Source organism: Nelumbo nucifera, chromosome 1, assembly GCF_055504915.1.
Source record: "Nelumbo nucifera cultivar China Antique chromosome 1, China Antique-T2T, whole genome shotgun sequence".
NCBI lineage: Eukaryota > Viridiplantae > Streptophyta > Magnoliopsida > Proteales > Nelumbonaceae > Nelumbo > Nelumbo nucifera.
In genome coordinates, this window is record NC_142649.1 from 117,851,954 (window position 1) to 117,867,137 (window position 15,184).

The 15,184-nt window shown below is 45.5% G+C and overlaps 1 protein-coding gene across 1 annotated transcript; it reads right to left on the reverse strand.

The window, feature by feature from the left end:
* Positions 1 to 9,433: 9,433 nt before the first annotated feature.
* On the reverse strand, positions 9,434 to 9,952 carry LOC148803735 (uncharacterized). The gene has a single exon (XM_088897460.1). The coding sequence runs from the start codon at positions 9,950 to 9,952 to the stop codon at positions 9,434 to 9,436; it is 519 nt and encodes a 172-aa protein (XP_088753586.1).
* Positions 9,953 to 15,184: the final 5,232 nt, after the last annotated feature.

The window sequence follows — 15,184 nt, forward strand, 5'->3', positions numbered from 1 at the left end:
TCTTCACAGCTCGAAACCAACCGGTGGTGAAGGAAAACCGACTAAATTAGGTTGGGTTGGGCCGGGTTGGTCGGTTTGGTCAATTTGGCATTATTTGTGAACAACCCTACCACCCACCATTTAGGTCAAGAAAGAAATGCTTCCTCTTCCAGGCTAGCGTCTTGGAGGGGAAGTCGTTCAATAGTTTGCACCTAGGTTGGTAGGACAAGTAATAACTATAAATCCTGGGAGTGCTCGAAGGTTTTTTTTTTATGTGGCACATGCCAATGAAGGTCTTAACATCTAAGGGGAAGCCGTCGTGGTGACAAAATGAAATAGTGCTGACCAAAGTCCTAATGGATTTAGGGTGGATCTGATCTAAACTAATGTTGTAATAGTTCAGCACCTCGGGGATCATCCGATGAAGGGGAAACCAAAGACCCACTTTTAGGCCCTCCTCGAAGACAGTTGTCTCATCATCCCTATTCTCCCACGGGTACCCCTCAAGAGGAAGAAACTATCCAAACTCATTTGGAATCCTATACTGGGTAGTGAGCTTGTACACTTTATTAGCGGAAAGCTTGATGGAACCGAACTGGTTGGGTGCCCTAACCCTACGTGAAGACGAGGCTCTCTTGTGTAAACAACGCAGGTCCTGAGCCGAGGTTCCCTCGGCTTGGAAGGATTGATGCCCCTCTTCTCTGGACTCACTACTAGAAGACATTGTGAATGAAAATGAAGGTAAGGGAAATGACTCACCTAAGAAGAGTGGACTGACCTCGCCGACAAGACCAAGCACCCCAATAACGCCAAGCTTCATGATCTCACCAGAAAACTCCAAAGACAGGGATGAGGAAAATGGGACCCCGAGGATCCTACTTATAAGCAAGTGACTAAACTAAGAACGGTTGAGATTAGTTGGATCCAATAGTTCGCTGGGGTACAACAGTTCGTATTCTGAGGAGAAATCAGTTTAGCGCATTTTTGACATCCACGCGATCTAATGGTTATGTGGCATCTGCACGTCTCCGGTACTCTACCTTGTGATGAGGCCAAACTAACTAAACCAACCCGATCTTGAACCATTGGTCAGACCAAATCATCCCGAATTATGACTACTCCCTAATCGGGCCGACCACCCCAGACTTGGGAGTGGGGGGGCAATTGATGAGGGGCAATTTGGTCCTCTAAATAGTATTATGACACATAGGATCTCTAGACAGCTAGACGACACCTCAACAACACACAAGCAGGCCACTTCGGGCATCTTGCAACCTTGGCACTACCCTGGTAGGCCAAACTACGAATAGCTAGTCGGAACCTCAAGTCGGTGTAAGAGGCAAGCTTCTTCCACCTAACCTTCCTGGCCCTGACAAGACATCACATCGGCATACGAGGCGACTCGCTTCTGTCGGTCTAACCTGAAGTTCAGCTAGCGGCCTACCAGGCAACCTCCTCCTTATTGTCTTTGACACCCCCAAGATTACAATGCCACGTTAGATGGGTCGGTTCTCACCATGCTCGTCTCGGGCGAGACTAGATAAGCATCATCCTTTTACATGGATTCCATCTCCAGGCATGAAGCCGCCTTCGACCCACATGGGTCGACGATCTCGGACACGGTTCGTGAGGCTCACAGCATCTAGCCTATATAAAGGCCTCACCTCCATCCTTTGAAGGTACATGCGCAACTAAGCTCACATGCTCCCTAGCTCTCTCAATTCTCCAATTCGCTAACTTAAACATTAGAGTGCCCACCCTGGGTAAAGCAACCCAAATACTCTGATACTGTCTTTTGCAGCTCAAACAGGCAACCTCATCAACTCGACCACTGAGCTGTCCGCCAATAAGGAGCTGTCAGATTGCGCATCATCACACAACTCCAAATCAAGGACTTATTTGTTTTTTGTGATGCGGCTAATATAGTAAATAGTTTAAATAGCTAGGAGGATGTTCACTAGCATGTCAAAGATATGCAAGAAACAGTTTTGAAACTTATCTCCTTTTTTGATCATATATGTATTAAGTCTTGATGGTGCGCGACTTGGAAGCTCCTAGCTAGAAGATTACCTAGACACTAGTCCTGTAGTGAGATGGACCAAGTTGCAAGACAAAGGATCAGAGAACCCGGGGTGGCTAACTCGGTGAGGTCGCTCCAATGCTTAAGTTAGTATTGTACTCCGGTTGCAAGCTGAAAGCTTGAATGCAAGTAAGCTAGTGAGAAAGTAATCGTGTGTACCTGGGTCTTGGGGGTTGATGCCCTTATATAGCTGGGCTGCCGTGGGTTTCAAGAAACGCTCCTAGAATCCTTGACCCGTGTGGTAGGGATCCGTTCCGCTTTGGAAGGAGGGTAACGTACTAGTTAATGAGGCATACTGTTTCCCTCCAATTCGGGTGGGGCGAGGATAATGCCTACAGTTACGTGGTGCGATCTTGAGAAGTTCAGAGACAATTGGCGAGCTTCTAGGTTTGGTTATGTGGCACCTTGGCGTACGTGGGTGCTGAGGTGCTCCAGCTCCGAAGTAACCGAGCACCTAAGGTTCCGCGATTTGCTGACGTGGAACCACATGATTTGTCGTCTGCCTAGTAGGCCACGTCCACTTGTCCTTTACTTATTAAGTCGGGCCAAATCACCCCTCATCAATTTTCCCCCACTCCTCGTGCCAGGGGTCCTAACTTGGCACGGGGAGTTCATGGCGAGCCTAGGTGGATTTAGCACGACTTCTAGGTGGTTTGGAGGGTGGCTCTTCGGTCAGACCTTCATGACCCGTTTGGCTCAACTAGGGAATACACCAGATTGCGTATTAGGTATGGTGGACGCCACGCCATTTATAAACTCCGCAGATGTCAAATCGTGCGCTCAATCGATTTTGATCTCGGGTGGTGTACAACCAGTTTTCATAGGAGCCGTCGGATCATGTAGATCTCAACCATTGAGTCTCGGTCGTGGTGGCTATAAATAAGGGCCAGAGGGGCCCATTTTTCTCACCACATATTGTGTGCTCGAGTTTGTTGAGGTCGCTTCAGTCTTCTAGGTCGATGTTAGTTTCCTTTGCATATAAGGTCATTTTGCTTCCTTCGATCTTCTTGATGAGTTCATCTTTCTTTGTTTCCGTTTCCTATGTCTAGTGTTAGCTTAGGTAGTCTTTTTGATGGTAGTGAAGAGTTCGTTGGGGCCGAGGTGGGCACCTCGACGCAGGCTGCTGAGTCTCACCCTGCCGAGGTGAATGCCTCAGTGTGGGGTTTGGACTCCAACCCGTCCGAGGCAGACTCACCTCAACAGGAGCGTGAGGCTTCAAGCAAGAGGCCTCCACTTTGCGTCAGGGTTGGGGACCAGACAACTTCGGTCCTTCCATAATGACGGCTAATAGACTCCTATCTTTGGTAGCTCAGTACAACCTGCCTAACAACCTTGTATACGATATCCCCTTAGGAAGGTTTCCTTGGGACCACGGTCACGATGAGATCGTGGTGTTTGAGGAATAGCTCATATTTGGGCTACGTTTCCCACTTCACCCCTTTATCATCGAGGTCGTCAAAGTTTTTGACATCGCCATAGATTTGCTCCACCCCAACTCGATTCGCAACATTGTAGGTACCATCTCCCTTTTTCATGACTACCACCGGCCCTTGACCATCGACATTTTTTCTTTGACCTACTCTATCAAAAAGAACTCAGCCTATGTCCTCTCGAAGCATAGGCGGAGCTACTACATGTCTCCCTATCCTGGTTACAAGATTTTGCATGACCTCCCCAACAAAGTCTCGGCCTGGAAGAAGCATTACTTTATGGTTCGTAATACTTCAGGGTGGCCATTTCCAACTTACTGGAGGCCTGTCATTCGGGACCCCAGCATCAGGTTGGACGAAGAAACACAGGAGGAAGTCCGTTCTTGGGCGAAGCTCGGGTTTAAGTTCGGAAACTTCATGTCTGAAGAGAAGCTCCTACAAGCTGGGTTGAGTCCTCCTAGTAGGTTGCCATCTTGGTGCACACACTTGTTTTCTTTTTTGCAACTTGTCTTAATCTTGTGACCAATATGTTCATTACCTTTTGTAGGAGCCATGGCCGATATCCTTGCTACTGAGCTCTTCGAAAGTATGAAGAGGGGGAAGAAGAGGAAGGCCCGTCCCCATGAAGCCGCCACCACATCCAACGTCGACACTGCCGCCACCAAGCATCCTCTCATTATTGACTTGGTCAAGGAAGACCAAGGTAGGGCTTCTCCACCTCACCTACCCGAGGAGGCTATAGTGACCGAGCCCTAGTCCACTTAGGTGGCCACCCCTTCGGGGGATGTCTCCTCCCGAGCAGCTCGAAGCATTTTGACCCCAAAGCTTGGTCTCCTCAAGAGTAAGGATACAGTCTTCACCGAGGAGGTTGTGCAATGGGCCAATCTACCGGTAGCTTAGCTCGGGGCAAAGCGGCTACTCACTGTATGGTGGTACGTATCTGATCCTTGGACGGGCTCCCTACCACTCTTTCTTGTTACTTAGATTTTGTTTCTTCCTTGGTAGGTGAACTCTACAATTCACTCTCTAGCTTGCCAATCCGAGGTGCATATGAAGCGGGCCCTTCAGGCCAAAGAATCCTACCGGAGCATTCAGCGCAAACTAGACCTAGCTCGTGGTGAAATTCATAAGTTGGAGAAGGATGTGTGAGCTCAAAAGGAGCAGATTGTGCTACAGAGGAAGGATAAGAAGAAGCTTAAGGAGGAAAGGGAGGCTCTCTAGAGGGAGAAGTTGAACCTCAAAGAGCTTATGAAGGAGCGCACAGAGATCTTCGAAGATGCGATCAAGGATGCCAAGGTTCAAGTCATCGAGCAGTATAAGTCTTCGGAGGAGTTGCGCAAATTACTGATCAAGACTGGCACAACGGCCTATTACAAGGGCTTCAAGCTCAGCAGGTAGCTGACACGGCGCGAGTTCCCCAAGCTCGACCTCAGCGCTATCACCACGTCCAGAGTTATCGAGGAGATGGTTGGGGAGGTTGCCAAGGACTCAGACTCTGAGGAGGAGAGTGATGATGACCTCCTCGATGAAGAGACAACAGAGGAGGGAGATGGAAATGCTGCTGCCAAGGATTATATGGAGACCAACCAGCTTGCCGGAGTTACTGTTGGAGACGAGGAGCCCCATATCTACTGATGTTTATCTACCTCTTTTCTTGGACCCCCCGTACATATATGATGTCCTGAGCCTCCGAGCTCGGTTGAGTAGATGTAGCTCTTCTTCTTTTTTTTTGCATGTACTTCAAACTCTCTTTCATTAATACAATGTAGTAGTTTCGAAAGTCTTTGTTGTGCAAAATTTTTCTAAGTGTGGATCACTCCCGAAGTGTCAAGTTGATGAGCTAGGTCCGAGTAGGGGTAACCCGATCTGAATGTACACTGAAGTGAACAGACACTATAGGGTATATACCTGACCTGTCTGCGCACGAGCTACTTGTTTGCCCATGCCGAAGTGACTGGGTTCTTGGTTACCTATGCCGAAGCGACTACGTCTTAGGTTGACCGTGTTGAATAGGCGACTAGGTCTTAGCATGCCTATGCCGATGAGGCGACTAGGACTTATATGCCCATGCCGAAGAGAAGACTAGGACTTATATTGTGCCGAGATCATATCGACACCATAGCCCTTAGGCTTTGGGAGTGATTCACAGTCCTCTCTCCAGCTCGACGTCCTTTTGACCAACTCGATGATCTTGTGGACTTAGAAAATTTTTTAGTCGGACTGGAGTCGCAAGCTCATAGATAGTACCTCCTCAAGTTGTCAACGTTCCAAGCTCGAGGTACTTGTTTCCCTTCCATAGTCTCGAGATCGTATGTGCCCTCTTCGAACACTCGTCTCACCCGGTACAGACCCTCCCAGCTCGGTCCGAGCTTACCTATGTCGGGCTCAGGTATCATTACCTTTTGGAGCACCAGATCACCAACTTGAAACTATCGCCTTCTGACACAGGCATTATAGTACCGAGCTACCCGTTGTTGGTAGGTCGTGTTCCAAATATAGGCCAGGTCGCGTACTTCTTCAATTAGGTCTAAGTTGGTTTGGAGCTCTTTGTTGTTTGCATCTTCGTCATATGCTTCGAGCCGCAACGTTGGTACTTCGATTTCTGTCAGAATCACTGCCTCCATTCCATACGCCAAGTTAAAGGGGGTTTCACCGGTTGCAGTCTTGATGGTTGTCCTATAGGCCCAAAGGACACTGGGTAGCTCGTCCACCCACAACCCTTTAGCTCGCGCTAAGCGAGCTTTTAGTCCGTGAAGTATAGCCCTATTCGTCACTTTGGCTTGTCCATTTGCCTACGGGTGTGCCACCGAAGTGAAGTTTTGCTAAATCCCCATCTCGACACACCAGTTTTGGAATTTGATGTCTTCATACTGCTTATCGTTGTCCGAGATCAGTACCTTGGGTAGTCTGAAAAGGCACACAATGTTCTTCTAGAAGAAGTTTTGCACGTTCTGAGCTGTAATATTCACCAACGGCTCAGCCTCCCCCCACTTTGTGAAGTAGTCTACCTCTATGACCAAGAATTATCTCTGCCTGGTTGCCGACGGAAATGGTTCGAGGATGTCAATCCCCCACTGTGCGAAGGACCACGGGCTGGTCAGGTACTTTAGATCGGCAGCAGGTTGATGGAGGATGTTGGCGTGCCTCTGACATTTGTCGCATTTCTTAACGAGCTCGAGTGCATCTGCCTTCATGGTGGGTCAGTAGCAGCCCTGTCTAAGTGCTTTTTGGGCAACCGCTCTGCCCCCCAAGTGTCCTCTGCATAGTCCATCATTGATGTCATGAAGTACTAATTCGGCTTCTGAAGGTTACAAGCAACGTAGGTAGGGGAGTGTAAAGGACCTCCTATACAGTCGTACCAAGCTAACTGACGCTCTACCCTCCGAGCTGCATTGCGTTCTACTGGTAGGGTCCCGTGGAGCAGATAATCAACGAACGGGTCAATCCAACTTAGTTATGCTTGTAACATAGGAGCAACCTCTTCTGCCCCCCCCCCTGAGGATGCTGGGTCGAGGCAGGTCTTCTATGTATACAATCCGCATTGTGTTGTTGCTAGTGCTTGCTAAGTGTGACAGGGAATCGGCCTCAGCGTTCTTGGACCTCAGAATCTGCCTAGTAAGTAGGATTTCCCTGACCTTGGCGAGGTAAGCTGCAATGGTTGAATCACGAGCTTCATAGTCACCATTGACATGGTTTACTACCAATTGAGAGTCATTGCACGTGACGAGGTGTTTTATAGCCATTTCTTTTGCTAGACTTAGCCTCGACAATCAGTGCCACATACTCCGCTTCATTGTTTGATGCCTCGAATCCAAACCAGAGGGCATATTCTAGTTTCACCTCACTCGGGCTGTATAGTATCAGTCCAGCACCACTTCCTCGCTAGTTAGACGAGCCGTTTACGTGGAGAATCTAGGGCTCCTCGTCCTAAGTCGATCTAACCCTGACTGGGACCGGTGCTGTATAGTATCAGTCCAGCACCACTTCCTCCAACTCGTTAGCGAGTTCAATCAGCCCAGGGGCCAGTGTGCTGAACGTACATTTTGCTATGAAGTCCGCCAAGACTTGGGCTTTGATCGCTGGACGTGGCTCAAACTGGATATCATATTCGCTTAACTCAATGGACCACTTTGTCAACCTACCTGACACCTCAGGCTTAAGCAAAATGTGCCTTAGAAGTCTGTTGGTGAGGATGACAATTGTATAGGCTTGGAAGTATGGGCATAGTTTCTGAGCTGCTACCACTAGCGTGTATGCTAACTTTTCGATGTCGGGATACTTTGTCTCCGCGTCCTACAAAACTTTGCTTACGTAGTAGACAGACCATTGGACCTGGTCTACTTCTCTGATTAATACCAAGGTGACCACCTCATCACTCACGGAGAGGTACAACTTCAATTCGTCACCTTCCTTAAGTCGGGTCAAAACAGATGCGGTACTTAGGTACTTTTTCATCTCATCAAACGTGAGTTGGCACTCCTTGGTCCATACAAAGTCTTTATTCTTTTTTATTGCTTTAAAGAAGGGTAAGCGTCCATAAAGCTCAGCAACTCGTGCCCCAAGGTCACGTCTACCTGGCGATCTATTCTGGAATGGGGTAAGCTGTCCTTCGAGCAGGCTTTGTTCAGGTTGTGTAGTCGACGCACATGCACCACTTTCAAATGGCCTTCTTCACCAACACGGGGTTGGTCACCCAACTTAGGTAATGGACCTCCCCGACCAAGTCTATGGTGAGGAGTTTCCCAATTTCCTTATCGACTACCCTCCACCACTCTGGGGTGAGGTTGCATTTTCTTTGTCTAACTGGCTTGACTAAATGACCCACATTTAACTTGTGAGTAATCACACTAGGGTTGATGCCGGGCATTTCTACCAAGGACCAAGCAAAAACATCTAAATTATTAAGTAAAAAACTTACTAGTTGTGTTTGGAGCGGTTCGTTTATCAGAGCACCGATCTAGAGTTTCTTGTTTGGCTCAGTTTTGGAAACTAGTATATGAACTGTCTCCTCCATCGGGGTAGCTCACTCCTCAGTTTAGTCTTCTGGTTGCTTTAACTCGACATCATCTGCCAACTTTGCCATACCTTTTACTACAGCCACGTAGCACTTGCAAGACTCACGTTGTAGGGGGACGGAGTCACGACCACTAGGAAAGTATGCTCGAATCGCGTCGTTTGGCCACATCTGTGCCTCTACTAGTATCGTGACCCGGCCAAGGGCTCTAATTTCTTTGCCGCTGAACCTCACCAAGGGTGTATCTATTGGTTTCAAGTCACTCTGCTTTAGTTGTAGCTTGTCGAAGGTCCCCTTGAATAGGATGTTGGCCGAACTACTTGAGTCCACCAAGATCAGCTTCACTTCAAAATCATTTATGATAAGCTTCACGACCAGAGCATCATCGTAAGGATACTGTATCCCACGCGCATCGTCTTCGATGAAATAAATGGACTCTTCCACCTGAGGTCGCTTCGATGGGTTTTCTGCTTCGTGCTTCAGTTCTCTGGCCGAGGTCTTCCCCGCTGCTATGGTACACCACGCTACAATGGATCCGTCGGTGATCATGTTGATTACCCCATGGGTTGGTCTCTCTTCAGGTAGCTGTCGAGGTGGCTGCTCGTTCTATTTGCTCGACTATGGAGCGTCTCTCTTTTGGGTTCCTGGTTCCTGGTTCTTAGTCGTTGGGTCTCCCCGTAGCCTTGGTGGCCACTTGACGAACGAGGACTCCTTTATTGTCATTAGGGTTTCTCCTTGCTTTGCATTGAGGGGAGTATAGTTTGTTCTTTCTACAAGAGGGGTCCTGGATCACCGACTTGACCTGTAACTTTGAGAGGGGGACTTACTTCTCGAGCGAGGTGAGTTGCTTCTTCTCGGTGATTTGCTCTTCTTTCTTTTGTGCTTGTCGTTGCTTGTTCCTTCTTCTTCTCTTTTCCTCTTTTCACCCTGCTAGCTTTCCAGTTTTTGGCTGAGCTTTTCTTCTGTGCTTATGAACCTCTCCACCAATGCTAGGAATTCTGTGATGTTTTCCGGGCGATTTACTCTGACGTACCATCTGAACTCCTTGTGTGTAACTCCCTTTCGTGCTGTAGTGGGGCGCACTACTGGGTCAAGATCCGGTATCTGTAAGCACGTTTCATTAAAACGTTTGATGTAGCTCCGAATTGACTCATTTTCCCTTTGCACCACGTTCAGAAGGCTCTCTTGTGACTTCGGAAACTTCTTACTAGTGATGAAGTGGGTCATGAACATATCCATGAACTGTGCCCAACTTTTGATCGAGCCCGGCGCGATGTTCCTGAACCAAGTCCGAGCTAGTCCTTTGAAAGTGGTGGAGAAAGCCATGCACATGTGCGCTTTGTCTACTCCAGCGAGATGCAGCTGAGATTGAAACGCGTCTACATGGTCCTTGGGGTTGAGACTTTTGCCATACTTTTCCAACGAGGGTACCTTGAAATTCTTCGCCATTGGGGTTGTTAGTAGCTCAGGTGACAGAGGGGAGGGTCAACTCAACAAGGCAGGAGCCGGATGTGCAGCTACCAAGCTCACTTCCTCCCTTTCCCTGCTTCGTTCTAGCAGGCGGCTGCTCCTTGCTAGCGGACTGTTCCTGGCGAAAGACCGGCGAGTCTCATGACGTTGCCATTGCTGCTTCTTTGCTGGCTCCACGCTGGTGCTATTGACTTCTGTGTTATCGGGTACTTCGATTCTGGTCCGCTCTCACTCTCGAACATTGTTTCGAGGTGGATCATGGTTCTTTCCTTCTACTTCTTCTTGGTTGAGAGACCGGTGCTGGCTGTTGCGGGGCGCCGAAGGGTATCATCTCAAGCCCACACCTCGAGCCCCAAGTTGGCGATCGCCGAGCTGTGACTCACGATTCTTAGGACGTGAGTGCTATTGTTGATTGTTCCTTTAATGCTAGCTTACCTCGAGCCTATCTTTCAGGCTCCCCCTTTGAGAAACTGTGGGGGTATGTTGGCCATGAGTTTCTCTCACCCAGATGGGGAGATTGGTGAACACTCTAGTGAGGCTGTTGGTTTTGGATCTGATTCTAGTACTAACCTGGTTGTTGGTTCGGCTACAATGGTGGAAATTGCTACTGGTACTGCTGATAGAAGTAGTACTATTGGAACTAATGCATTTGCTGCATCTGAATCTACATGGATCTAACACTCTGAACTAAATCATCGAACTGGTGACACCTGACCCTAGGAGGAATCACCGAGGGTTCCAAGAAAGTGGTGTTTACCTGGGGCAGCGGGACATTTATTTGCTGACTCGTCTGCTGCATCGACACGATAGAAACTCTTGAGGTAGTGAGGGGGATGGTGAACTGCCCAATAGTCACTGAAAGGCCTTGAGGGAGTGATGTTGGGTGGTCCTGACCTCAGTGATGCTCATGTCGATGCCCTTGTCGGTATTGCTTGAAGATGCCATTGAGAGAAAGTAAGGTGATGGGTGAGGTGTAAGGTTGACCTTTTGATCGGTTTCCCACAGATGGCATCAATTGATGGTGTGCGACCTAGAAGCTCCTAGCTGGAAGATTACTTGGACACTAGTCACATAGTGAGTTGGACCAAGCTGCAAGACAAAGGATCAAAGAACCCGGGGTGGCTAACCCGGTGAGGTTGCTTCGATGATTTAGTTAGTATTGTACTCTGGTTGTGAGCTGAAAGCTTGAATGCAAGTAAGCTAGTGAGCAAGTAATCGTGCGTACTTGAGTCTTGGGGGTTGATGCCCTTATATAGCTGGGCTGTTGTGGGTCTTGTGAAACGCTCCCAAAATCCTCGACCCATGACGTAGGGATCTGTTCCGCTTTGGAAGGAGGGTAACGTAGTAGTTAACGAGGCTTACTATTTCCCTCCGATTCGGGCGGGGCAAGGATAAGGCCTATAGTTACGCGGCATGATCTCGAGAAGTTTGGAGACGATTGACAAGCTTCTAGGTTCGGTTATGTGGCACCTCGATGTATGTGGGTACCGAGGTGCTGCAGCTCCGAAGTGACCGAGCACCTGAGGTTCTGGGATCTGCTAACGTGGCACCACATGATGATTTGTCGTCTGGCTGGCAAGCCGCGTTCACGTGTCCTTATTAGGTTGGGCCAAATCACCCCTCATCAAATCTATAGACAAATCTTTAAATAATGTTTCCCATAGTCTGGCATACATGGATTGTAAATATAATAGGATCATTTGTGACTCTGGCAGCTCGGAAGCTTCCTATAATTCCTGTTCATGTGCCAATTTTCAAATTAATAGATTTTTTTCCTTGAGTTAAAGGCAGAAAAGTGCAATATTTATTTCTCTGTATAAGAAGGTGGCATTTGATAATACTTTTCAGACCTCTTTAGTTTCAAAACGTTGTTTTTCAGACGCTAGAGGTGCTTGGAAGTGTATCTAAAAAGTAAAATTTCAGATTTCAGTTTTCCAAAACAAACAAACTTATCTATTCAAAGCCTCTAAAAAGTAGAAAAGCATATATACTTTTTAATTTTTCAAATTTCTGATTTATCAAACGCCACCTAATTTAAAGTAAAATTTTTACAACAGAACGTTATATCAACTAATTTGAATGATTGTACGTCTGAGCAATCTCCATAGATGGGGAAGTTAAAGACGGTTGATTGAATCATTGAATACTCTGCTGCTTTTGCAAAATTACTTTCTTGGATGCAGTATATCAGACTAAAAAATGAGCTGCTGTCTACTTAATTTTTTAAGTTATGCTTCGGCAATCTATTTCTTTTTTGATAAAACGAGAGGGGCAAAGGAAAATTTATTTCCTGCATAGGGGGATTTATTTGATGGTTCAGTTAAATATCGAAAATGGATGAATTCATAAAAAGGGAAAATTTATGATGCAGAAAAGATATGGTATGAAAAGATTTTGATCAATCAAAACCCACCTATGAATTTTGATAAATAACATCATGTTCTCTATCACGTTTATGATTCTGATTTATTGATCAGCTGCTTTTTCGGATATTATATCTTTTCCATATCATGCGTTATAGAGTAATTTAATTTTTAGTTACCAAAAAAAGTAATTTATGTTTTACTTTTCTACACACCAGACCTTTCACCTCATTTTCGGTATTAAAAGGATGATAGATGATGCAGAAGTATTAACTATTAACGGGCCCTTTAGGATTTGATGATCTGCGTTTGTTTTGGTGTAAAACTTCATTAATAGAATTCAAGATCATCAATGTAATATTTACATCAATTATTAATATAGTATTTACATCGATTATCAATCTAAAATTCTACTATAACATTTAGTTTGGATGCGGTGTAAATACAAAATTACACCGATGTATTTGAAAAATGGCCTACCACACAAGTGTAAAAGATGAACTGGTTACGTAAAAGTTTTACATTGATGTTTGTTTGGAAGATCACCGGTTCATCTTTTGCACTCACCTCGTGTAACAGTTAAAGTGTATGAGGATGATGACGAAGAAGAAGAAGGAAGGGGGAGAGAATAGAGAAGCCAACAAGCTGTTCTGCAGAAAGTGACAGAGAAAAAGAAGAAGATAGAGAGGGGAAGAGAGAGAGAGGGAGTGGGAACAATGGTTGTGAATGGTGCTGTGAATGAAACGATGATGAACACAAGGAAATCGAGGTAAAAGTCCACTACAACCGAGAGATTGCAGTCCTTGCCGGTCAGCCAAGAAACAAGGCATCATGAGCAGTGTATCAGACCCATAAACTGGTGACCGGGTGTTGCAGGCTCTCATACGTGAGCCTCTCTGTTCTCATTCTCGTTGGGTGTTGCAACCGGCATATTAGACCTAGAAACAGGCGATGGAAAAGCTACCAGAAATCGCCGCCTCTCTGTTCTCGTCAGAGGAAGAGAGAAGGAGAGGAGAGAGAGAGAGAGAGAGAGCAAGCGAGCGAAGGCTGCCAGAGATCGCCATCTCTCTGTTCTCGTCAAAGGAAGAGAGAGAGAGAGAGAGAGCGAAAGCTTCCAAAGATCGTCGTCTCTCTGTTCTCGTCAAAGGAAGAGAGGAGAGAGAGAGAGAAAAGGAGAAGAAGAAGAAGAAGAAAGAAGGAGAAAGAGAGAGAACGTGCGTGAGCGATGTAATTAAAAGGTAAAATGTAATTTTACACCGATTTTTGTAAAATGTAATTTCAGTGTAAAATTACATATTTACCAAATGTTTGTAAAATCGAACCGGGGTGCAAAGTTTGCCCCAGTTCGATTTTACACCTTTACCAAACGCAGCCTAAGTAAAATTTTCTACTGATTTGATTTATGATGTAAAATTACACTCCATTCGAATGTCAATAAATACAACCGAAAATGTAATTTTACACCAAACTTTATTTACACTGTAAACAAACACCGACAAGTATAATTATATAAATCAAAGTAGAATTTTACATCAGTCCACATTTATACTGCAAACGGACCCAACACAAGCTATTTCGTAAAAAAATAAAAATTTGCAATGAAATAAGTTGGAGTTGGGACTTGGGGTGTTAGAGCTTCTGGTTTTGGTTGAATGTATTCCAATTTCCAAGTTTTCGACCTCAATCTACGGGTCATATCCATAGAATCAAAGGCAAATGTTAGGACCTTAATCAAGAAGAAACCCTTGAAGCTTTTCTAATTTTCTAACCTGCCTGCTTCCAAGGGACTTCTTTCAAGGATTAGGGAATCATCACTTTATAACTCATATCAATTCCAATCAAGGTCACATATTATGTAGGTGTTTGGTATCAGTGTTGGGAATATCATATCATTTTTTGAGAAAAATGGTGTTGGGCATGTGGAGTTATAAACACTATTTTGTTTGAAATCGGTGTTGTTACATAGGTTGTTTCCTGAGAAAACAATACTGGTTTTGTTTGGTACTAGTACCCACAGCAACATTCTCAACATGGTTTATATTATCTAACATCCAAGATGATGCCACATCATTTATTTGGTCAAACATTATTCCAATACAACAAAGCTTGATTCTATAATGACATACATGCCTAGAAAAGTTGAGATTGATCGGGCATTGGGCTAACATCAAACTTAATTTTTATGGGCAGTCATTTGGAGACCTTCGACCTCAAGGCTCCAACATTCAACCTGAAAACTCGATCTTTAAATCCTGCAAGGATTGATTAGACAATGTTTACTAACGATGTATTTGGTATAACTTTCATTTATTAAATAAATGTGTGTGCTTGATTTGTCTTCAAAATCGAGTAAAATGCTTGATAAACTGTTTACTGACAACTAAACGTCATTAGGCATCACGTCAACGATTGAGTGAATAAACCATCAACCATTGAGAAAATGTTAAAATAAAACTTCCCGAATAATTAATGCACACAAAAATCAAAACCCATTTTTATAAATATAAAAACATATTGATGAATATAATGAAATGCTTATTTGATAATGAAATAATAACTTTTAAGGAAATAAACACACGCTAAGTGAGTGGGCTAGGGAACACATCTCTCTTCGATCCCAAAGCCTTAACTGGGTTCACTTCATTCATCCAGCCAGACAACGAAAATGATACATTTGGTATTTGGATTCGGACACTTGTATGTAAAGACTAAAGACCACATAAATCGATACAAGACTTACTAAATAAGAACTAAGTTAGGGCATGGAGGGCAGAGCTTTCCGTCAAAGTTCAATAGCCATCGTGTCAGGTTGTTCTCTGTAAGTTCTGGGCACTGGGTCAGTTATCAT